This window comes from Marmota monax, unplaced genomic scaffold, assembly GCF_021218885.2.
Source record: "Marmota monax isolate L192 unplaced genomic scaffold, Marmota_monax_Labrador192_F-V1.1 WCK01_AAM20220418_F8-fsc00014, whole genome shotgun sequence".
Taxonomy (NCBI): Eukaryota; Metazoa; Chordata; class Mammalia; order Rodentia; family Sciuridae; genus Marmota; species Marmota monax.
Genome location: NW_026695222.1, coordinates 9,530,033 through 9,553,988, shown reverse-complemented (window position 1 = coordinate 9,553,988; position 23,956 = coordinate 9,530,033). Strand labels below are relative to the sequence as shown.

At 41.5% G+C, this 23,956-nt stretch overlaps 1 protein-coding gene and 1 pseudogene across 1 annotated transcript in view; both read right to left on the bottom strand.

Moving 5' to 3' along the window:
* Window positions 1-23,956, bottom strand: part of LOC124085356 (attractin-like) — an 83,381-nt gene that overhangs the window by 9,694 nt on the left and 49,731 nt on the right. Inside the window, 5 exon segments of the mRNA XM_058575329.1 lie at window positions 2,129-2,222; window positions 3,274-3,411; window positions 20,420-20,653; window positions 21,214-21,399; window positions 22,514-22,745. Coding sequence (XP_058431312.1) covers window positions 2,129-2,222; window positions 3,274-3,411; window positions 20,420-20,653; window positions 21,214-21,399; window positions 22,514-22,745 — 884 coding nt within the window.
* On the bottom strand, window positions 14,092-15,997 carry LOC124085875 (N-alpha-acetyltransferase 10-like; annotated as a pseudogene).

The following is a 23,956-nucleotide window of genomic DNA, read 5'->3' as shown; positions in this document are numbered from 1 at the left end:
AAAAACATCCTGGGCTGTGTGAGGTCAGGAGTCAGTCTGGGGTCTGGATTATTCCTTTCACAGGCTGAGGTGTATGGCTATGCTGCAAGTCTGTGAAATTTTTATTTGCTTCAAGGGTCATCTTTTCTTCACTTTTCTTCTTGCCTTCTTTGCAATCCTGGGGAAGTCCTAGCTGTGGCTTGGTCCAGTGGGGGCAGACAGTGGCAGAGCCCAGCCTGCCATCCACCAGCTCACTACAAGTCTGAGAAACTATTGAATTCATCACTGTACAAACACTGATACAAAAACAAAACCGTTAAAAGTGTTTGCAACCTTCTATATTGATAAGGACCAGGCCCTGCCAGCCTCTTCTGCTGCCTAGGGTCAAGGATGGGGACCCACTGGAGTCAACTGAGCTATGCAAAGGTCTTGGCTTTTTGGATTTACAAGTAGTTTTGAGTCATGATTATTGTAATCTTCCATTATTCAGGAAATAATCAGAGTCTGCATGAACTTTCACACTGAAAGGACTTCACACCACCAATTATAAAAAAAAACAATGGAAATTTATCAAGACACAGGAGATAATTCCAGCTGCAAAAAATCTAAGTCGTATTTATTAACATGAAAAACACATTTTCACTTTTGTGTGGACTGCATATTCTTCAAAGACTGTAGTTAAAACCTTTTTCAAGTATCCATTGCTCACTTTCCTGCTCTCCCTGGGTAAACTGAGCCTGTTCTTTAAACACAATGGAGAGATAACTATCAAGAATCACTTAAAAAACACACAAAAACTATCACCCTTAAACATGTGTTTGCCAGTCCGGAGAGAAAAAAAAAAAGTTCTACTTAAAAAGAACTATTCATTTCCCCACAGATGTCATTTACAAAACCCATCTCCCTCTCCACAAAGCCAACTAGCAAGCAAAGCGGCTATGAAGTTCACAGGAAGGAGGGAGAGCTGCGGGAAACACTTTTCCCAGGTCAAATGAGCCAGGGACGATGCCCTTTCATCCAGGGAGATGACAGGCATTTGTCTCTATCTACAACTTCTAGAAATCACTTGAAAGTCCTCCACTGCATGCCACATCATGTCTTTGCTGTTTCCCCCAATAGAGGGCAACAGTGACTAATTTTGCTCTCAATTTTTCTGTGAAAAGGAACCTAGATCTGAAATTTAAATTTAATTTTTGATTAGACTTTTCTTAACATATTGGCTTTGGGGAAGCATGAAATTGACAACCAGTACATTTGTATAAACTATAATACAATCTATAAAGTGTACATAGACGAATTCCCTGCTGAATAATATCCATGTTACTGGTGACATTCTTTAAGGAAAATGAAGTTTGCCAATGATGATGTATTTGCATATATCAGCTCAAGGTTTTCACACTAAACACATCTCTCTTAAGTCTCTTCCTGATAGAGTGGATAAGCCTGGCTACGTGTTTCATGAGGTTTTCTACTATAGCAGATAGGAATATGTTAATTGGGGAAAATCTCTCTTGTTGCAACTCTCCAGGATACTAAAAACAATTACTGCTACTTCCCCTATTGGGAGATGGGGAAACTGAGTCTTGGCATGGTTCTGTGATCTGCCTCAAAAGATCCTGCTCAATGGAAGCACAGCCAGGTCTGAAACCCAATGCTGTTTGACGTTAAGCTGCATCCTTATGGACAGAGACTTGAAGCCCTCCCCTTGAAGATGATAAACACACTTCAGCAAGGAAGTGCAGAGCAGGAAGGACGTGTGCAAGGCAAGAGGATCATCTTCACTATCAGACACACAGAATGCCAAAGAAACACCAGCACTGGTTCAACACCAGCTCCTCCAACTCCATCCCTCAGAAAAAGTGCAAATTCTGATGGGACAAAAATCGAGTAGTTGCTAAGTTAAAATGACTAATCCAAATTAACAATCTAGGAAATGTCAGTATCAATCACATATAACAAATATCTAAAGACCCCTCAAGTTGGGGGTTGACGTGTCAGAGGTAGAAAGGGCAAATTTTAAACTAATCACCACAGGAATCCCTCAGGGTCCATGGCAACAAGGCAGAAGGAAGGGGCAGCTCGCAGGGCAGGGTTCATGCAGCCTCCTAGCCCCAGCCCTCACTGGTGGTACAGAGCATGTGGTACTCACAGCTGGCACTGGTCCCCCTTGACGCCCTTGGTGGCACAGAAGCACCTGCCCGTGTTGGTATCGCACACCGAGGCATGCCCATTGCACTTGCATGCTGGGAAAAGGAAAAGGAACACAGGACACATCTGGCTTACTAAGGTCAGGATGTAGCTCAGTGGTGCAGTGCTTGCCTTGTATGTGCAAGGCCCTGGATTGGACCCCAGTGCCTGCCAAAAACTGGAGTGATTACTATTGGAGACTTTCCCCAAAACAAATGCTTTTTTTTAAAAAATTGAGCCGAATTGGATTTGGAAGGAAAGACAGCCTAAAACAAGAGCAAGGCTTCCATCTGCCAGGAATGAGGAAACAGGGACTATTGAACTCGTTAAAATATACTAGAAGGGCTGAGCTCAGTTCACCATTAAAAACTTATGTGTGGTTTTTCAGGCCCAACCACAGGCCACAGCAAGGGCTTGACCTGGTGGCCTCAAGGGACAACTGCCCTCCCCTCAGCAGACTCAGTGCACAGCTAAGCATTTCAGTCTCTGCAGGAGGTGTAGTCAAGGACTTGGGCCTCCAGCCAGTCACTCCTCACGTGCACCTTCATTCCCACAGGTCTTCCTCCAAAGCCTCCAGCACAGGTTGGCTTCAGGGCCTCTGCTGAGGCCTATTTAAGGGGGCTGGGGTGGGGGGGTCTGAAAATACTTTCTTCACTCTGACTCAGTGCCCAGGACTTCCCTACTCCCAGTCCTTACTCCCTCCCTCCCCACAGCCTCAGGGTCTACAATATTGCTGGGAAGGTGCCCTCCATGGGGAGCCGCTGACCACCAGCGCTGAGCCTCCAACTCTCCATTGCTGCACTGTTCCAACAGGGAAGATGGAAATGGGGAAGTCAGCATTTTTCTGGTTTGGGCCCCTTGCTTATCCCATGGCTCAGTGTGGTTAAGGGTTTAACTCTTTCACTGTTGAGCTGCTGCTTCACCAGGCTACTCTCACGTCCAACAGTTCACCTTTCTCTTCCAACTCAGCTGAGCTCCTGACAATATGACTTAAAAAGAAATGCAGCATCCAAAGCCAAGTGGCTTTTCTCCTCCTAGGTACTCAAGTCAGAGAAGTCCTGTGTTCCACCTGACTTGCACTCAGCAAGTCTGACCCACACTACTTACGCTGGCATTTGCCTCCATTGGTGGGATCACCATAGAAGCCAGATATGCAGGTCTCGCAGTGCTTGCCCGTGGTCAGGTTCTCACACTTCTCACAGATGCTCTAGTTGATGCACTTGCTGTGGCCATTGCACTGGCAAGCTGAAAGGAAAAGGATTTTAGGAGCCTCTATCATGGCAGAACTGGGTGCAGGGAGTTCCATGAAATTTATTTGCATCTCATTGTCTCTAAAAATAAAATCCACCAAACTAACTGGGCATAGGGGAACATGCCAGCTACTGGGAAGGCTGAGGTAGGAAGATGTCATGAGCCCAGGAGTTTGAGGCCAGCCTGGGCAATATAGCAAGACCCTGTCTCAAAATCAAAATAAAACAAGAAAAAAAATCATCAGAACTGACTCACTGAGGGGCTGGGGAGAAGAGTAGAAGTTCATTGGTTTAGACAAAGGGGAATGAAGGGAAGGGAGGGGGAATAGGAATAGGAAAGACAGTAGAATGAATCAGACATAACTTCCCTATGTTCATATATAAATACGTGACCAGTGAAACTCCACATCATGTACAACCACAAAAATGGTGTCCTAATTAGAATAAGTTATACTCTATGTATGTGGAATATGTCAAAATATACTCTATTGTCATGTATATCTAAACAAAATTTTTAAACATTTATTTTTTAGTCGTAGTTGGACACAATACCTTTATTTGATTTATTTATATTTGTGTGATGCTGAGGATCGAACCCAGTGCCTCACACATGCTAGGCAAGCGCTGTACCTCTGAGCTACAACCCCAGCCCTTAAAAAGAACATATTAAAAAAAAAAAGAAAAAAAATGACCCTACTCTGCTAATCCTTACCAAAGGAAGGAAACTCTGTTAAAGACACACCAGGATGAAGTTAATTTTTATTTCCTATTTTCATGAACAAAATATGTTTAAAGAGGGCCCCTGCCAAAATTAAAATCAAGAAAGACTGATCATCTGTGAGAGTTAAGGAGCATGCAAAGAGAGAAAAGAGGAGCAACTAGTGAGTTACAGAAACATTTCTTTAATTCATTGTTGCTTTGAGGGTTATCCTGTTTAATACCAAGCACGAGGGTTGAAAAGTCTGGAATCTCTACATAAACAAAACATGACAATCATGCTGCGTTCTCCAAGTCTTTCCTCAGGGAGTGGACCCTGAGAGGGTTCACTGGAATCTCTTGGGTTCAGTGGGCTCTGTTTGCTCTGGAAGCCAAATGAAGCCTGAGAGGAAGAGCTGTTGGAAAAGGTGGAGGAAGGCTGATGGTTCATGAAGATCTATTAGTTGAAACCTAGAGCTCGTGAGCTAATGCAGATCTAAAAAGGCAGGATCTTAGTGAGCAGGTTCAATGCTTTATTTAAATGCCAGGATGCTGGTTACCAAAAGCTGAGAACACTATCAGCTGAAAAGGTCTGAGGCTTTCATACTCTTCACAGAAAGGTGGTGAAACCAGTGGTTCTCAAAGTCTAGCTCCAGGACCAGCAGCCTCTGTATCAGCACCCCTGGTAGCTTATTAGAAATGGAAATTCTTTGGCCTTTCTCGGACTCACTGAATCAGAGTTCTGAGTCTGGAACCTTCGGATTCTTTTGCCCTCTAATGTGTGGAAGCCTCAAGGATAAATGAATGGAATATAGTTCAATTAAAAAAAAAAACTGACTCACTAGAAACTAATTTGAAAAATAAGATCAAACCATCAAAAACAAATGTACAACTGTATGTACATTTTCTGTACAACATATTATGTAAAACTGTAATGCACCAATAAAAGATGTGAAAAGAAAAAAACATTAGTCCATAAAAATTAGAAATATTATCACAGTGAGGTAAAAATCCATAGCAATATAAAAATAAATTTTGTTGTTATCCGTTGTAAAAACATAATATATGCTCATGATAGTAGATTTTCAAAAATACAGGGATGGAGAAAGATCATATACTATCCCACCACTTAGAAAATGTGTTCACATTTAGTGTCTTTCCTTCCAGTACTTTCCTCTTTTTCTTCTCCATATTTTTATTACAATTATTAGTGCATATTAATTATATAACACACTGGTTTCGTTGTGATAATATCATACCTGCATACAATGAATATACTTCATTTATATCCTTCTTCCTCCTTTCTTCCTATTTCCCTCCCCTCTTCCTGGTTCCCTTCTTCCCTATGTGAGAAATGGGAAGTCTGGTGGTCCATTTTCAGAATCCAGTATTCAGACTTAATGTAAAACTGGGATGTAAGAAAGGCAGCCAGAGGAACAGAATAGAATGGAAAGATACAATAGCACCATAGCCTATGGAAACCAATTATCTTTTCTGAGCTCCCCAACCTGTATCCAATCACAGCCATTTTGAGCTCCCAACCTGTGTCCACCCCAATTTTAAAATTAGCCCTTCACATATATTGTAACCCAAGCTCCTCCTATCAGAGCAAGGGGCAGTGCTACCTTAGGGAGAAAAGCAAGTGGACTGCCCGCCCAAGTGTACTTGCTTGCCAGACTTCGTTCAGTAGCACCTCCCTAAGAGGTAAATTTTGCCTTGTGGAGCTACTTCCCAAGTATACGTCTGATTCCTCATGGCACCCCAGTGTTGCTAACACCTATTAGCCCCACTTCTATTTTTATGTCATTCTTTTTTTTTTCTAGGTTCCACAAATGAGAGAAAGCATGAGATCCTCGTCTTTCTAAGTTATTTTGCTTAGCATGATGATCTCTAGCTCCATCCATCTTCCCAAAACGGACAAAATTTTGTTACTCTTTATGACAAATACTACTCCATTGTGTATATGTACCACATGTTATTTATCCATTCATCTGCTAAAGGGCACTTGGGCGGATTCCATAACTTGGCTCTTGTGAATGCTGCCAGGATGAACATGGGTATGCAAATATCTCTATGGTATGCTGCCTTTGATTCCTTCAGACATATACCCAGGAGTGTTACAGCTGAATTATATGGTAGTTCTGTTGCTGAAATGGGGTTTGAGGAGGTCCTTAGACAAGGGGACCTCAACTCAGCCCTAGCAGGTTCTTGAGTTACACCACACAGAAAGAATTTTAAGCTTACAGCAACAGTAGAGATTTATTCAGGGATATAAGAAACAGCAGAATATGCATTCAAAGAGACAGGGAGAGCAAATGATTGAGAATGAGACGTGCTTTGCGGGGTGGGTCTCAGACCTCTTTTAAAGGAAACCGTGTACATGGTGAACATGAGAAGCATGAGAGGTAGCATCAGTCTAAAGAACTCAATTCCTTTCTGGTTCTTTTGAAAATCTTCAGGTTGACATTATCTAGTTAATAGCATTCGGATAGTACCTGTATCATGGGTCTTATTATTTCTCTCTAGGCTCCTTTTAATTAGTTTAAAAATAATTCTGTATGCAAAGTAGGCATAAGATACAAATTAACTAGATTTACAGTAGTCTAAAATGTATTAGACCTTTTATGAATTTAGGCCTGACAGAAAACAGGCCTCGGGGTGGGGCAGTGAAGGTGAGAGTGTTCATGGAGTTTTTAGATTTAAAGATACAGGCTCTCTTTCTGTCTCTGTTTGTCTCTATTCTACCTATCCTGACTTCTTCTACCTCCCTCATTTTTTTTTTTTAGGTTTTTGAGGAATCAGCATGCTGATTTCTAAAGAGGCTATACTAATTTACATTCCCCCACCAACGGTGTATAAAGTTTCCTTCCCCCACCCCATCCTTGCTAGCATTTATTTGTTTGCTTTCTTGAAGATAGCTGTTGTGATTGGGGTGATATGGAATCTCAATGTAGTTTTGATTTGCATTTCCCTTATGGCTAAAGATGTTGAGCACTTTTTCATAGATTTACTGGCCATTTGTACTTCTTTTTTTTTATTGTTGGTTGTTCAAAACATTACATAGTTCTTGATATATCGTCTTTCACACTTTGCTTCAAGTGGGTTATGAACTCCCATTTTTAGCCCATATACAGATTGCAGAATCACATCAATTACACATCCATTGATTTACATATTGCCATACTAGTGACTGTCGTGTTCTGCTACCTTTCCTATCCTCTACTATCCCCCCTCCCCTCCCCTCCCCTCCCCTCTTCTCTCTCTACCCCCTCTACTGACCTTCATTTCTCCCCCTTGTATTATTCTTCCCTTTCCCCTCATTTCCTCTTGTATGTTCTTTTGTATAACCCTGAGGGTCTCCTTCCATTTCCATGCAATTTCCCTTTTCTCTCCCTTTCCCTCCCACCTCTCATCTCTGTTTAATGTTAATCTTCTTCTCATGCTCTTCGTCCCTACTCTGTTCTTAGTTACTCTCCTTATATCAAAGAAGACATTTGTTTGGCATTTGTTTTTTAGGGATTGGCTAGCTTCACTTAGCATAATCTGCTCTAGTGCCATCCATTTTGCTGCAAATTCTATGATTTTGTCATTTTTTAATGCAGAATAATACTCCATTGTGTATAAATGCCACATTTTTTTAATCCATTCGTCTATTGAAGGGCATCTGGGTTGGTTCCACAGTCTTGCTATTGTGAATTGAGCTGCTATGAACATCGATGTAGCAGTGTCCCTGTAGCATGCTCTTTTTAGGTCTTTAGGGAATAGACCAAGAAGGGGAATAGCTGGGTCAAATGGTGGCTCCATTCCCAGCTTTCCAAGAAATCTCCATACTGCTTTCCAGATTGGCTGCACCAATTTGCAGTCCCACCAGCAATGTACAAGTGTACCCTTTTCCCCACATCCTCGCCAGCACTTGTTGTTGTTTGACTTCATAATGGCTGCCAATCTTACTGGAGTGAGATGGTATCTTAGGGTGGTTTTGATTTGCATTTCTCTGACAGCTAGAGATGGTGAGCATTTTTTCATGTACTTGTTGATTGATTGTATGTCCTCCTCTGAGAAGTGTCTGTTCAGGTCCTTGGCCCATTTGTTGATTGGGTTGTTTGTTCTCTTATTGTCTAATTTTTGGAGTTCTTTGTATACTCTGGATATTAGGGCTCTATCTGAAGTGTGAGGAGTAAAGATTTGTTCCCAGGATGTAGGCTCTCTATTTACCTCTCTTATTGTTTCTTTAGCTGAGAAAAAACTTTTTAGTTTGAGTAAGTCCCATTTGTTGATTCTAGTTATTAACTTTTGTGCTATGGGTGTCCTATTGAGGAATTTGGAGCCCGACCCCACAGTATGTAGATCGTAGCCAACTTTTTCTTCTATCAGACGGCGTGTCTCTGATTTGATATCAAGCTCCTTGATCCATTTTGAATTAACTTTTGTGCATGGCAAGAGAAAGGGATTCAGTTTCATTTTGTTGCATATGGATTTCCAGTTTTCCCAGCACCATTTGTTGAAGATGCTATCCTTCCTCCATTGCATGCTTTTAGCCCCTTTATCAAATATAAGATAGTTGTAGTTTTGTGGATTGGTTTCTGTGTCCTCTATTCTGTACCATTGGTCCACCCGCCTGTTTTGGTACCAGTACCATGCTGTTTTTGTTACTATTGCTCTGTAGTATAGTTTGAAGTCTGGTATCGCTATACCGCCTGATTCACACTTCCTGCTTAGCATTGTTTTTGCTATTCTGGGTCTTTTATTTTTCCATATGAATTTCATGATTGCTTTCTCTATTTCTACAAGAAATGCCGTTGGGATTTTGATTGGCATTGCATTAAACCTATAGAGAACTTTTGGTAATATCACCCTTTTGATGATGTTAGTTTTGCCTATCCATGAACAGGGTATATTTTTCCATCTTCTAAGATCTTCTTCTATTTCTCTCTTTAGGGTTCTGTAGTTTTCATTGTATAAGTCTTTCACCTCTTTTGTTAGGTTGATTCCCAAGTATTTTATTTTTTTTGAAGATATTGTGAATGGAGTGGTTGTCCTCATTTCCATTTCAGAGGATTTGTCGCTGATATACAGGAATGCCTTTGATTTATGCATGTTGATTTTATATCCTGCCACTTTGCTGAATTCATTTATTAGCTCTAATAGTTTCTTTGTAGAGCCTTTTGGGTCTGCTAGGTATAGAATCATATCATCTGCAAATAGTGATAATTTAAGTTCTTCTTTTCCTATTTTTATGCCTTTAATTTCTTTCGTCTGTCTAATTGCTCTGGCCAGCGTTTCGAGAACTATGTTGAACAGAAGTGGTGAAAGAGGGCATCCCTGTCTTGTTCCAGATTTTAGAGGGAATGCCTTCAATTTTTCTCCATTCAGAATGATGCTAGCCTGAGGCTTAGCATAGATTGCTTTTACAATATTGAGGTATGTTCCTGTTATCCCTAGTTTTTCTAGAGTTTTGAACATAAAGGGATGCTGTACTTTGTCGAATGCTTTTTCCGCATCTATTGAGGTGATCATATGGTTCTTATTTTTAAGTCTATTGATGTGGTGAATAACATTTATTGATTTCCGTATATTGAACCAGCCTTGCATCCCAGGGATGAATCCTACTTGATCATGGTGCACAATTTTTTTGATATGTTTTTGTATCCGATTCCCCAGAATTTTATTGAGGATTTTTGCATCTAGGTTCATTAGAGATATTGGTCTGAAGTTTTCTTTCTTTGAAGTGTCTTTGTCTGGTTTAGGTATCAGGGTGATTTTGGCCTCATAGAATGAATTTGGAAGTTCTCCCTCTTTTTCTATTTCCTGAAGTAGCTTGAAAAGTATTGGTATTAGTTCCTCTTTAAAGGTTTTGTAAAATTCTGCTGTATACCCATCCGGTCCTGGGCTTTTCTTAGTTGGTAGTCTTTTGATGGTTTCTTCTATTTCCTCGATTGATATTGGTCTGTTTAGGTTGTCTATATCCTCCTGACTCAATCTGGGCAGATCATATGACTTAAGAAATTTATCTATGCCTTCACTATCTTCTAATTTATTGGAGTATAAGGATTCAAAATAATTTTTGATTATCTTCTGTATTTCTGAAGTGTCTGTTGTGATATTGCCTTTTTCATCCCGTATGCTAGTAATTTGAGTTCTCTCTCTTCTTCTCTTCGCTAGCATGGCTAAGGGTCTGTCGATTTTGTTTATTTTTTCAAAGAACCAACTTTTAGTTTTGTCAATTTTTTCAATTGTTTCTTTTGTTTCGATTTCATTAATTTCAGCTCTGATTTTAATTATTTCTTGCCTTCTACTTCTTTTGCTGTTGTTTTGCTCTTCTTTTTCTAGGATTTTGAGATGAAGTATGAGATCATTTATTTGTTGGTTTTTTCTTTTTTTAAGGAATGAACTCCAAGCAATGAATTTTCCTCTTAGAACTGCTTTCAATGTGTCCCATAGATTCCGATATGTTGTGTCTGTGTTTTCATTAATCTCTAAGAATTTTTTAATTTCCTCCTTGATGTCTTCTATAACCCATTGATCATTCAGTAACCTATTGTTCATTCTCCAAGTGATGTATGCTTTTTCCTTCCTTCTTTTATCGTTGATTTTCAGTTTCATTCCATTATGATCAGATAGGATGCATGGTATTATCTCTACTCCTTTATATTGTCTAAGAGTTGCCCTGTGACATAATATATGATCTATTTTTGAGAAGGATCCATGTGATGCTGAGAAAAAAGTGTAACTGCTTGATGTTGGGTGGTATATTCTATATATGTCAATTAAGTCTAGGTTATTAATTGTGTTATTGAGTTCTATAGTTTCCTTATTCAACTTTTGTTTGGAAGATCTGTCCAGTGGCGAGAGAGGTGTGTTGAAGTCTCCCATGATTATTGTATGGTGGTCTATTAGACTCTTGAACTTGTGAAGAGTTTGTTTGATGAACATAGCTGCACCATTGTTTGGGGCATATATATTTATGATTGTTATGTCTTGTTGGTGTATGGTTCCCTTAAGCAGTATGTAGTGTCCCTCTTTATCCCTTTTGATTAACTTTGGCTTGAAATCTATTTTATTTGATATGATTATGGACACTCCTGCTTGTTTCCGAAGTCCATATGAGTGATATGATTTTTCCCAACCTTTCACCTTCAGCCTATGTATGTCTTTTCCTATCAAATGCGTCTCCTGTAGGCAGCATATTGTTGGGTCTTGTTTTGTGATCCATTCTACTAGCCTGTGTCTCTTAATTGGTGAGTTTAAGCCATTAACATTTAGGGTTATTATTGAGATATGGGTTGTTGTTCCAGCCATATTTGTTTATTTATGTTACTAAACATGGTTTGTTTTCCTCTATGATTATTCCCCCCCCTTTACTGTCCTACCTCCCACTGTTGGTTTTCATTGTTATTTTCCATTTCCTCTTCCTGTAATGTTTTGCCGAGGATGTTTTGAAGAGATGGTTTTCTAGCTGCATATTCTTTTAACTTTTGTTTGTCGTGGAAGGTTTTAATTTCATCTTCCATCCTGAAGCTTAATTTCGCTGGATACACAATTCTTGGTTGGAACCCATTTTCTTTCAGTGTTTGAAATATGTTATTCCAGGATCTTCTAGCTTTCAGAGTCTGTGTTGAAAGATCAGCTGTTATCCTGATTGGCTTACCCCTAAATGTAATCTGCTTCCTTTCTCTTGTAGCTTTTAAAATTCTCTCCTTATTCTGTATGTTGGGCATCTTCATTATAATGTGTCTAGGTGTGGATCTCTTATAATTTTGCACATTCGGCGTCCTGTAGGCTTCTAGAATTTGGGATTCTGTCTCATTCTTCAAGTCTGGGAAGTTTTCTCGTATTATTTCATTGAATAAATTGCTCATTCCTTTGGTATGGAGTTCTATACCTTCCTGTATCCCAATGACTCTTAAGTTTGGTCTCTTAATGTTATCCCATATTTCTTGGATGTTCTGCTCATGGTTTCTTAACAGTCTTGCTGAGCCGTCTATGTTCTTTTCAAGTTGAAATACTTTGTCTTCATTGTCTGATGTTCTATCTTCTAAGTGTTCTACTCTGCTGGTAGTATTCTCCATTGAGTTTTTAAGTTGGTTTATTGCTTCCTGCATTTCTAGGATTTCTGTTTGTTTGTTTTTTATAACCTCTATCTCCCTGTATAGTTGATCCTTTGCTTCCTGGATTTGTTTGTGTAATTCCTTGTCGAAGTGATCTTTCATTGTCTGATTTTGCTGTCTAATGTCTTCCTTGATACTCCAGATCATCTGAAGCATATATATCCTGAATTCTTTATCTGACATTCCATCTGCTGCAGCTGTTACCTCTTCTAAAGTTGAGTTGACCTGCATTGCTTGTAGTCCTTTCTTTCCTTGTCTTTTCATACTGCTTGCGTTTCTTTCTTCTTGGTGAAACTGTTGTGTTTTTGAAATTTTTTCCCCCCCTATATATTTATATTGCTCTTGTATAGTTGAAAAGTCTCCCTTGCAGGTGTGGGCGGGGGCTCTGCTCTGCCCCTCTTCCAATTGGTGTGAGGTGTCTACCATGCCCGCGGACCCCTGGGCCTGATCCGCCGTTCTGTCGCAGGTCTGCCTACCTTGCAGGTGGGGGCGAAGGCTCTGCCCTGCCCCTCCTACCACACCCGGGGACCGCTAGGCCTGATCTGCAGGTTGGTCGCCGGTCTGCCCACCTTGCGGGCATGGGTGGCAGTTCCGCTCCGCCCCCACTCCAATTGGGGTCACTTGACCACCACACAGGCGGGCCGCTGGGCCTGATCTGGGCGCGGGCGAAGGCTGTGCTCTGCCCCTACTCCAGTTGGGGTGAAGTGTGTACCACGCTGGCAGGCCGCTGGGCCTGATCCGCCGGTCTGTCGCAGGTCTGCTTACCTTGCCAGCGCGGGCGGCGGCTCTGCCCTGCCCCTCCTACCACGCCTGCAGACCGCTGGGCCTGATCTGCAGGTTGGTCGCAGGCCTGCCTACCTTGCGGGCGCGGGCGGCGGCCCCGCTCCTCCCCTCTGGCTCAACGACAAAGCGAGAGAGACTCGGGTATCTGTGACTCACCCTCCCTACCAGGGGACCAACTGTTTCCGTCGCCACTGGCACCGATGAAGTTCTCTCCTCGGCCACTCTCCGATGACATCAGATCTCTGTCATGCTGGCATCCCCTGTTCTATGGCTGAATCCCATTTTCTTCTCTTCCAATAGGTGGAGCTGTGCCCTCTGAGCCGAGCTTCTGCCCTCTATGTGCTGACAGAAATCCCTGTAAGGTGGCTCCTGGGAGTCTCTCAATCCTGTTAGTCCAGAGCCCTTTCACTTATCCGGCCCCTCCCCCTGTTCCTCCTCCCAGCCAGCCAGCCAGGTCCTGTTCACCGGAGGTGGTTCCCCAAGGATCTGATTACACTTGCAGCCCCACCGCGTGTCCTATATCCCGAACGATGAACACCCCCTCTGTCATTCATCTAAGCCCCAGTGCTGTGGTGGGGTGATCTGGGAACCAACAGTTTAGTTTTTCCGGACCCCTTTGGTGGGCACGCCCCCAGAAACTGGCGGCTAAGATCTTGGGTGTCGCTGCTGGTGTTAAGGGGAGGTGGGGATCTGGAATCCCCTCTGCTTCCCTACAGACACGCCCCCGGAGAGATTCCCGAGGTTTCCTGGCTGCTTGTATCTGGAGGGGGTGGGAGTCACACACCTGCTAACGTGGATTCCGCTGGGAAGGAATTCTGTCGGCGGAACTCTGGTGATGTCACCTCTCTGCTATGGCGGGCCCCAGGCTCCTTGCCGGAGTGTCCGAAGAGAGGGGTGGGACTGGTCTGTCTCTGGTTGGTTTCAGCTCCCGGTTCGCTATTTCATGAAGGCTTGGCGAGAGACCTCTTCCTAGAGTCCCTGCACCGCTCCTGCTGTGCTGCGTCTCGGAGGCTATCCGCCCTGACGCGGGGGCCGGTGCAGGCAGCCGACAGTCGCCTAGTCGCGCTGGCAGCGGCTGGCAGGTCTGGACCTCTGCACTGCGTGGCGGAGATTCACTCGTCTAGCGCAAACTGTCACCTCCAAAAATCCTACCGATTCCCGGCCGGTCTCTCTTTAGTGGAATTTTGCTAGGAGTTTCTCAGCAGGTCGAATCTAAGCGTATCCATGCGTCTCTCTGACCCCGTTGTTGAGGAGGTACTGAAAGCGCTGCCTCCCCTCTCGCCGCCATGTTGGATCCCTACTCCCATTTGTACTTCTTTTGAGAAGTGTCTCTTCGGTTCTTTTGCCCATTTCTTATGTGATGGGCAAAAGAATTATGTGAGGGCTTTTTTGTTGTTGTTCAATTTCCCTGAGTTCTTTAATTATTATTAATCCTCTGTCAGATGAAGAACTGGCAAAGATTTTCTCCCATTCCATAGGCTGTCTCCTTGCTCTGTTGATTGTTTCCCTTGCTGTATGAAGCTTTTTATTTTGATATCATCTAATCTGTCAATTCTTGTTATTATCTGGAGCTACTAGAGACCTATTCAGGAAATTGCTGCCTATACCTATCTCTTGAAGTGTTTCCCATATGTTTTCCTCTGGTACTCTTAAAGTTTCAGGTCTTACATAAAGTTCTTTGATCCATTTTGAGTAGATCTTTGTGCAGGTTCAGAGATAGGGATGTGGTTTCAATCTTCTAAGGTGGAAAACCAGTTTTCCCAATACCTCTTGCTGAAGAGTCTTCTCTCCAATGTATATTTTTGGCTCCTTTGCTAAGGTCAGGTGGCTGTAGACACATGGTCTATAGAACTATGTGTCTTATTTTTATGTGGATATCAAGCTGTTTGTGTTACAATGACTCTAATATATTTTTATCCAGGTATTATGATACCTTTGACACTGTTTTCTTTTTTTTCTTTTCCCCCAAGGCCATGGCTGAGGTTTATTGTGAAAGTTTGTGGGTGAGGCTGGGATGGAGCAGGTTCTAAGAGGCCGAGTCAGAGGCCTCTGAGCTGTCCTCAACAACTGTGCTCTCTGAGGTCTAGCTGACCTCACTGAGGTCCTTGCTGTCCCCACCACTATCCTCAGCAGCCAGGCGCTTCTCAAGACAGGCCTCTCCTGAGCTTGGAAGTGAATTGCCTTTGCTCTCCACCTTGTTCTCTATGGACCTGGTACTCTGTGTCTGCCTTTTCCTTCAGCTCCAGGTGCCACCTCAGCTCATCAGTCATTGGGTGAGGTCCTGCATCATTGAATATGCATCTTCCCTACCTGCAGAGTATTTGGGCTCCACTTTGCTGTCTGATAGTTGAAAGTCTTGGAATAGAGGTACAGGATGGCCCAGGGGACATATTTGGCACTGAAGTTCTCTACCATAGCTTGAGAAGCCTCGTGTGTTAGCCTCAGAGCCAGGCCAAGGCGCTGGTGGGACTGCTTCACAGCCAGCAAGGTGGTATGTCCATGGAGCACATCATCTGAGTCCTCTTCCATTGTGGCCAGAACATACCCCACAATCTTCCATTCTCATCCTCAGCAATGTAAGAGAGCTGGGGCCAGGAGAGGCCTTGGTAGAAGTGGTATTTCATCTGGTAGTGCATGGGCCAGCAGAGGAGATTGTAGTGCTGCATATTTATCAGGTCATCAGGCCTCACGCCATGCATGTTCATAACCCTGGAGAGGCTCCTGGGGTCTAGCAAGTAATGAATGTGCACACAGATGCCTAGGCTGCCAGTGCCAGCTTTGGGACTGGGGCTGAGCTAAGAACTGCTGGTGGCGTGGTGGCAGAAGTCTCCCATGCTGTTACTTTTGCTCCCGGCAGTTCTAAGCCTTATGTTTCCATATGAATTTTATGATTGTTTTGTCCATTTTATCAAATGAATGTCATTTTAATGGGGATTGTATTGAATCCGTAGATGGTTTTCCATAGCATGGCCATTTTAACAATATTAATTCTCCCAATCCATGAACATGGGATGACTTGCCGCAGTCCAGCTGGGCAAAATAACCGAGAGGTGACAAGCAACTGTGAAGGTTGAAGTGGGAACTTCTTTATTGCAGAACAGCTGAGGTATATATATATCTGATTTACATAAAGCACGACTCAATCAGCATCATCCAATCATAGCATCGCTCCCCTACAGACACAGCAATCAGCCAATAAGGAGTCCCTACCATCTTGATGGCTCGGTGGCGTTGCCTCACAAGCTACTCCTCCTGGCAAACTGCCAGGCACCATCTTAGTCGTGGCCTCCAACATCTCCCCCTTTTTGTTTTATTCAACAACAAGTATGTGGTTTAGGGACCGTGCCTATCTTGGGTTGTCTAATACTACATATGGTTCTTACCCATCATTGGATGGTCTGACCTCAAATCGTCAGCCTCCTGGTTTAGGTTGGTACCATTGTAATTGGATCTTACCCACCTTTGGCTACCGGCCCAACATATTTAGCCATACTTGTGGATCTGTATAATCTACACAAACACCATAAACAACCTGCCACAAGCAGAAGGAGGAGAATACAAAATGCCACGATACTAAGCCATTGATGACTCCAAGAGAGAAACCCTTGGAAAAATTGTACCACCAATGACACCGTTGACAAAGATACCCTGGTACTATTAAGAGTTACAATTTGTTGTCTCAATAGATTAGTTAAATTTTGAAACTTTACATTCCATGTGCCATTAAGCATGGCTCCTAGTTGTCTGGAAAGATTTTCTGCTCGAGAAATATTATCATAATGCATAGAAGTGACACACAGTCCAGGCAAGTTCCGTAAGCAGCTTAAAACAGAGGAATCCATTAATATGTCTATTCCTTCTTGAAGTAAATCGACTCTTTGGTCGAGCATCAGAATTCCATTTCTAAGATGATCATTAATAATGTTTTGTGTTTGTAAAGCTTGTGCTACTTGTTGAGTTACATTATTTATTGATGCAGCCGTTTGTACAGTTTGTGTGATAGTTATCGCAGAAGCTGTAGCAGCAGCAGCAGAAACAGCAACAGCTGTGATGATGGCAGCTGTAATTCCGAAGTCTCGTTTGGTTCTCAGTAATACTGGAAATTCTTCTATTTTTATCTTCACTGGCACTGGAATGAAGGTAGGAATTCTGGCAATGATGGCTAAAGAAAATTGTGTAGCATTCCAGCAGGCACTAAGAAAACAATTTTCTGAACAATTTAGTACATTATCCTGAACAGAATTATTAGATATAATGAAAAGGAAAGGTGAAAGTAAACAAACAGGTGTAGGTTTGAAATCTATATATTTAGTCTTATTTATTTGTACATTGGTCTCAAACGTAGTACTAGTATAATTGTAAGACCCATTAAACATCGATCCTCCTTTTATAAATCCTACAGGTGAGATATCCACAAAATGACCAAATATTAAATGGGTCTGGTGTAATGGCTTGACTAGGATTTTAATAAGTAAAATTGTTTCCTTTAAATGTTTCATTTGAAAAGGTATTAAATCTAGGAGTAAATGTAAATCCAGGAGTTAAGTAACGGCGGCGGAACCTCGTTCCAAGCAACCTGACCATGTCGGTGGCCAGGTTTTTTACATTTGAAATAGGCCTCAATGGTGCTCATTATTCATTAGCCTCCAGGTGTGGGAGAACCATTGTCGCAGATGTAAGGATAGCTAAACTGGAGTTCTGGATAACAGCTGTTATGGATTTCAGATATTGCTAACCCTGCATTTATAAAGCTCAGAAGGCTTGAGAATGGCGGGTTGCTCCCCCCCCCCGCCGCCCCCCCCCCCGGTTGTTTCCCCTCAATATCAAATTTGGACTTATAATCCTTTTGCCAAATGAAATCCCTTTTTACACTGGGGGCAGGGCATCTTGGGCGGAGTTTGACCTTTCTGAACATTTGTATCCACAGGAATAGCAGGGAGTCCTGTGGTAGCATTTGTAGTATTATAGGGAAAACTGATGATTCATTAGTTATTGGCATTGGAAATGGCCAAACTTCAGGGGCGCCAGGCGCATCCTCCACTACTGGCCACAGCATCCTGGTCCCCAGGCAGCCCCATGGCGGGGGGGCGGGGAAGGGCCAGTGGCCACAGCCGCCGCCGGCTGGAAAGTCCCTGCTGCGCCGCGACCAGCTCACGAACACGGCGGCCGCTGCACCACGCTGCTTCATGCACCCTCTGGTGACAAAAGGGGTTAGTAGCAGCCTTTTGTTGTAACTCCTTCCCTGATAGTCCTTCCTTTTCTGAACTTTCTTCCTCTTTCTGACTAGAGTTCCTGGGCTTTTATCAACGTATGCCCAAACTGTTCTTGGTTTTACTGGGGTGCCTCCTTCCTTTAGCAATTTACTTAACACCCTTTCGGTTTGAATTTTAGTAACTTCTGATCCCATATTTCCATAACAAAGACAACACACTAAGATAAAATGAAACAAAAACAAAACAAAACAAAACAAAAACACACTGTATCAATTTTTCTATTTTCTTGAAAAGGCCATCCATCCTCTCGCCCTATCTGCTCCTCAGGGGCTAGCAGCTTTCCTCCCGTCCTATCTATTTCTAGGGACAGGCAGCTTACCTTGTCACTTACCCCCAAGAGTCCCAGAGTTCCCCGTATGGGCCACCACTTGCCGCAGTCCAGCTGGGCAAAATAACCCGGAGGTGACAAGCAACTTGAAGGTTGAAGTGGGAACTGCTTTATTGCGGAACAGCTGAGGTATATATATCTAACTGATTTACATAAAGCATGACTCAATCAGCATCATCCAATCATAGCATTGCTCCCCTACAGACAGCAATCAGCCAATAAGGACTCCCCACCATCTTGATGGCTCAGTGGCATTGCCTCACAAACCACTCCTCCTGGCAAACTGCCAGGCGCCATCTTGACTTGATCGTGGCCTCCAACAATGACTTTCCATCTTCTGGGGTTTTCTTTAATTTCTTTTTTCTATGTTTTATAATTTTCATGGTAGAGATCTTTTACCTCCTTAGTTAGGTTTATTCCTAGGTATTGTGTTGTTGTTGTTGTTGTTTGAGACTATGTGAGTGACATTTTTTCCTAATTTCTTTCTCACTAAGTTCCGTGTTGGTGTATAGGAAAGCTACCAATTTATGTACCTTGATTTTGTATCCTGTTACTTTACTGAATTAATCAGTTCTAAGAGACTTCTGACAGATTTGTTAGGGTTTTCTAGATATAGAATCACATCATCTGCAAACAGGGATAATGTGACTTCCTTCTTTCCTACTGGTATTCCTTTTCTTTCTCTTATCTGATTGTTCTGGCTAGTTTCCAGTACCATATTGAATAAAAGTGGTAAGAGTAGACACCCTTGTCTCATTTCTGATTTTAGAGAAGTTTTTCCCCACTCATTTTGATGTTGGCAATGGGTATGTCTTATAAACCTTTATTATATTGAAGTATAATCCTTCTATATTTAGTTTATTCGGGGTTTTTATCATGAAGGAGCACGGAATTTTATCAAATTGTTTTGTTCACAGTAAACTAATTTTCCACAAACGTGCCAAGAAAATTCAATGGTAAAAACAAAACAGTCTTTTAAAAAATGGTGCAGGAATCATAGCTACAGGAAGAATTAAAGTTCATGACGACAAGTTATTGTTTGTTTTGAGGTCATGTATATAATTGCTTACATATGCTTTGTCATTTTAAAATTTCCCTCCATATTTTCATCTCACTAGGTAGAGTGCCTGTGATGTGTAATAGTATGGCTTAATGCTTATTTAAAAAGAAAACAGTTTTTTATTTGTGAAGATAAATTTCTGGATTGGCAGGAGATTTCATTTTTACTTTTTTTCCAACAATTACCATGATGTGTTTTTAAGTAAAACACAAATTGCAGAGCAATATATGTGATGTACCTACTTAGAGCACAGTATTCTTTAATTTAAAATATATAAAATAATATGTCTGGAAATATCTATATTAAGTTGTTTATAAAGAATTGGAGAGAAAAGGAGAAACTCTAGTTTTTATTTCATATATATCTGTAACATTTTTATAAAGAATATATTATCTTATGAGAAAAGTTTGTAAAATAACTCATGTGAAGTTCTCAATATTTTTGTTCACATTAAAAATATTTTTTAGGGCTGGGGTTGTGGCTTAGCGGTAGAGCATTCACCTAGCACACACAAGGCGCTGGGTTCGATCCTCAGCATCACATAAAAATAAATAAATAAAATAAAAGTATTGTGTCCAACTACAACAAAAAAAAATATTTTAAAAATATTTTTTAAATGAAACTCTTTTCTCCTAAAATGATGCTACTGATATTTTTTACTTAAAGGAAATTTATATGAATGGTGTAGCTTTCAAGTTTGTATTCTTTGTAAACAGGTAATGAATAACTTGAATTTGGATATGCAGGCATCTTACCTGGACAGTGAATGAAAGACCAGTTGTATCTGCTGTCCTCCAGACACATGCTGGAATTCAGAAGGGGCTGTGGATAGGCAGTTCCAGCAGAGGCCTGTGGAGGCATCTTCACTGGTCCTTTGTAGGATCCCTCCATGCATTTCCCTTTCCCAGTGTTGTTGGGATCAGTACACCAGCCACAGCCTGGCTGCTCCAAGCAATGACTGCAGGTGCAATAGCCTGAACAATCTTCAGCTATTAAAAGAACAAACAGTAAACAATTCACTATCAGGTAGAACTAAAGTTATTATCTTTAAATAACCTTTTTTTTTAACAGACTAACTTAAATCCAAATTACTACTCTAGAGTGACCATTTTAAGTGAGATAATGAATTTAAAGAGCTCAATAATTTGCCCAACACATCAGAGGGGTCCCTCTTTCCTCTCTTAATCCCAGGATGGTGAAGGCAAAAGGAACCTCAGAGGGCCTCTACCAGAGAGCAATTATTTTATAAATTAGGAAAGTAGGAGGCAGAGACATTACACAGATTGAATAATATAACTGTGAAGTTGAAGAGTTAATTTCTGTATTCTGTGATCTATCCTAGATTTACTTGATTTATTTACATTTATCACTGTTCAATTCTGTATGCAGGTTCTCATCATGCAGGACTAGATGACTTGAGTAGAAGGTCAAATCCAACTAGCCCATAAAATGTTCAAAGATTATGAACACTGCCCCATGCCACAGTTGTCAACACAATTGTCACCAATGCCAGGCACTCAAGAGTGCCAGAACTCCCTTTTGCACTCACCGGGGCAGCTGCTCATGGTATACCACTCCATACACTGGCCGAAAGGGAAGGAGGCCACGTAGGCGTTGGAGTCCACACACTGCTTCATGTTGCTGCACCACATGCACTCAGAGCTGCTGCTGGTGCACTCCCCACACGCAGTCCGCAAGGCACACGGCGTCCGGCATTGCTTGGCACTGTGGTTTGCTGGGAATTAAACCCAAGAGGGACATTTAAGACCTCCCATTATGTCAGCTAAGGTCAGAGCCATTTCAAATATTGGTTTGTAGCCCAACAGTGTGCCATGAACTCAATTCAGGCACTACATGACACAGTGAAAACAGATCATATTGGAGCCATCATGTACTACTTAGTCAAGGTATTAACACACTCGGGGAGGAAATGGACCTTCTATTCAGAGAGCATTGAGGACAAAGGTGAAAGAACAAGAGAATCTTTCAACAAAAGCAGAGTCTTACATAAGGGGACCCTGAAGGAATTTTACAATCCACCTGAACATGTAAAACCCTATGTTTATGAATTTGAGTGTAAGTAGGATCACAGCAGTCATTAAATTCATCAAAGCATTCTGCATTCAAAAAGGCTGAAAAGCTCACCTACAATTTAGAAACCTTGTTTTAAGATAACTTCTACAATGCTATGGATTATCTTCTATACTTCTGCATTCCTCAAATACAGTACCTTCCAAAAACTGAACAGGATTTTAACTAAATCACCAACAACTCTACCTATTACTGTTAAGCCCCCATCTGTGTGCTACAGAGGCTGCCCCTGTATCTGCCACCATGGAGCCTAAACTTAGCCCCCAGAAACATGCAAACTGAGAAACTGCTCAAAACATTTGATGGTTCAGTACTCAGCCACAGCTCTTACATGGTTCTAACTGGCTTCTGTCTCCTGTCACAGACCTCTCCTCATTTTCCTCCTCACTGACACTAGCTTCCTGAATACTGTCTTATGGTGACTTGCTTGCTTTTCTCATCTTTGGTTTTTATTTTCCTTCCACAGCATTTTTCTGCCACCAAGATATTTGCCCTTCAGAGCAATTCTAAACATTCTTTGTGCTCAACAAACCAATCAATCACAATGCTAGTCAGAATATTAGGTTCTTTGTGTAACATTTTATTTTTGGCTTTGCTTATGGCTCAACGTAGAGCCACAGACTATTTCCTTCTGCTTTTAAAATTCTAGGTATTGCTTGAAATATGCCTGAAATTAGCTCTCCATCTGTTTTCAAGATCATTTTATGCATGTCAATACTTAACCTGCCTCCTTTCTGAAACTTCCTGGAGCCTATCACCAGTGTCCTTATCAGGCCGTTCACAGATGCTGCCATTGAGGGGGTTGATGCAGGTTGCAGCCTTTAATCCCCGAACAGTGGGTTCTGACAAGATTCCACAGAACCCAGCATCGCTGGGCTCAGATGGCATCCACTGTAGTAAACTATTTGTAAATGGAGTCATATCTTCCCAGAACCAGTGGGTCATGTTGCTCTTCCGAAGGTCAACCCATGGGGTTAAGGTGAGCTTGGACTGTGGGCAAAACAGACACAATTATGAAAACAACCAATGTCTCGACCAAACAGGCTACTTGATAAAACCCACTAAGTTAGGTACACCCACAGGTACAGGAAAGCCTCCTTATACCCTAAACTCAGGCATTGGTATAGATCACCACTTCTAATATGGGCCATTTTACAAAGGACAAATATAAAGCTTAGAGACAAGAGGTATCAAAATTTTCATAGAGATCTACATCCAAAGTGATAATCAAGTTCCAAAATTTCTAAGCTCTGTGATAAATGCTATGAAGAAATGGTCATCACCCCACACTGGGTTTAAATGCCCATTCACACATGAAGTCATTTCCCCAACATTTATAAAATATTGGTTATATGTCTATCCTCAGATCAGAAGCTAAGCATTGTGTGATGGTTGCCACTATCAACTAACTGATATCCATCACCTCTCATATTTACTATTGCAGGACCATATGTATGTGTATGTAGTGAGAACATGTAACATCTATGTCCTGAACAAATATTAAGTATATGATACTTAACTATTATCACTATAGCATATATTAGATCTCTAGAACTTATTCATCTTATGTAAAAAAAGGCTTTGGACATTTTGATCACCATGTTCCCATTTCTCACCCCACTTCTCAAGGCCTGGAAACCACCATTGTGCTCTTTGCTTCTGTGAATTAGACATTTTTTGATTCTACATATAAGCAGGGTCATGTTGTATTTATCTCTCTGGGACCAGCTTATTTCGCTCAGTGTAAGATCCTCCACATCCATCTGTGTGGTTGCTAATGACAGTATTTCCTTCTTTTGAAAGGATGAATCATAATCCTCTGTCTATCCCCAGATCAGACAGTGTTTACTGCCTTTTTAAATCTATTGCTTCATTTGGTACAGGATTTTATAAAGAATAAAAGAGCAGTGAACACCTAGGATGGTTTTTGTCTCCTATTCTCCTAAAATTTCCTTGCCATTGTGCTTTAAAAATTTTTTTTTAATTAAGTATAATTTTGAACCCAGAAATGAAAGGTATTCGTAATTTTTGCAGTTGAAAAACAAAATATACAATGTATTTTCATTTTTGAGAGGAAAAATACATATACTATTAAAAGACCTGAAATAAATAAATACATTCCAAAAGAGTTTTTAGTGGTATTAACAAACATTATTTGTTTTCTTACTCTTTTATTAGCATTTTCTAAATTTCTTTTAAAT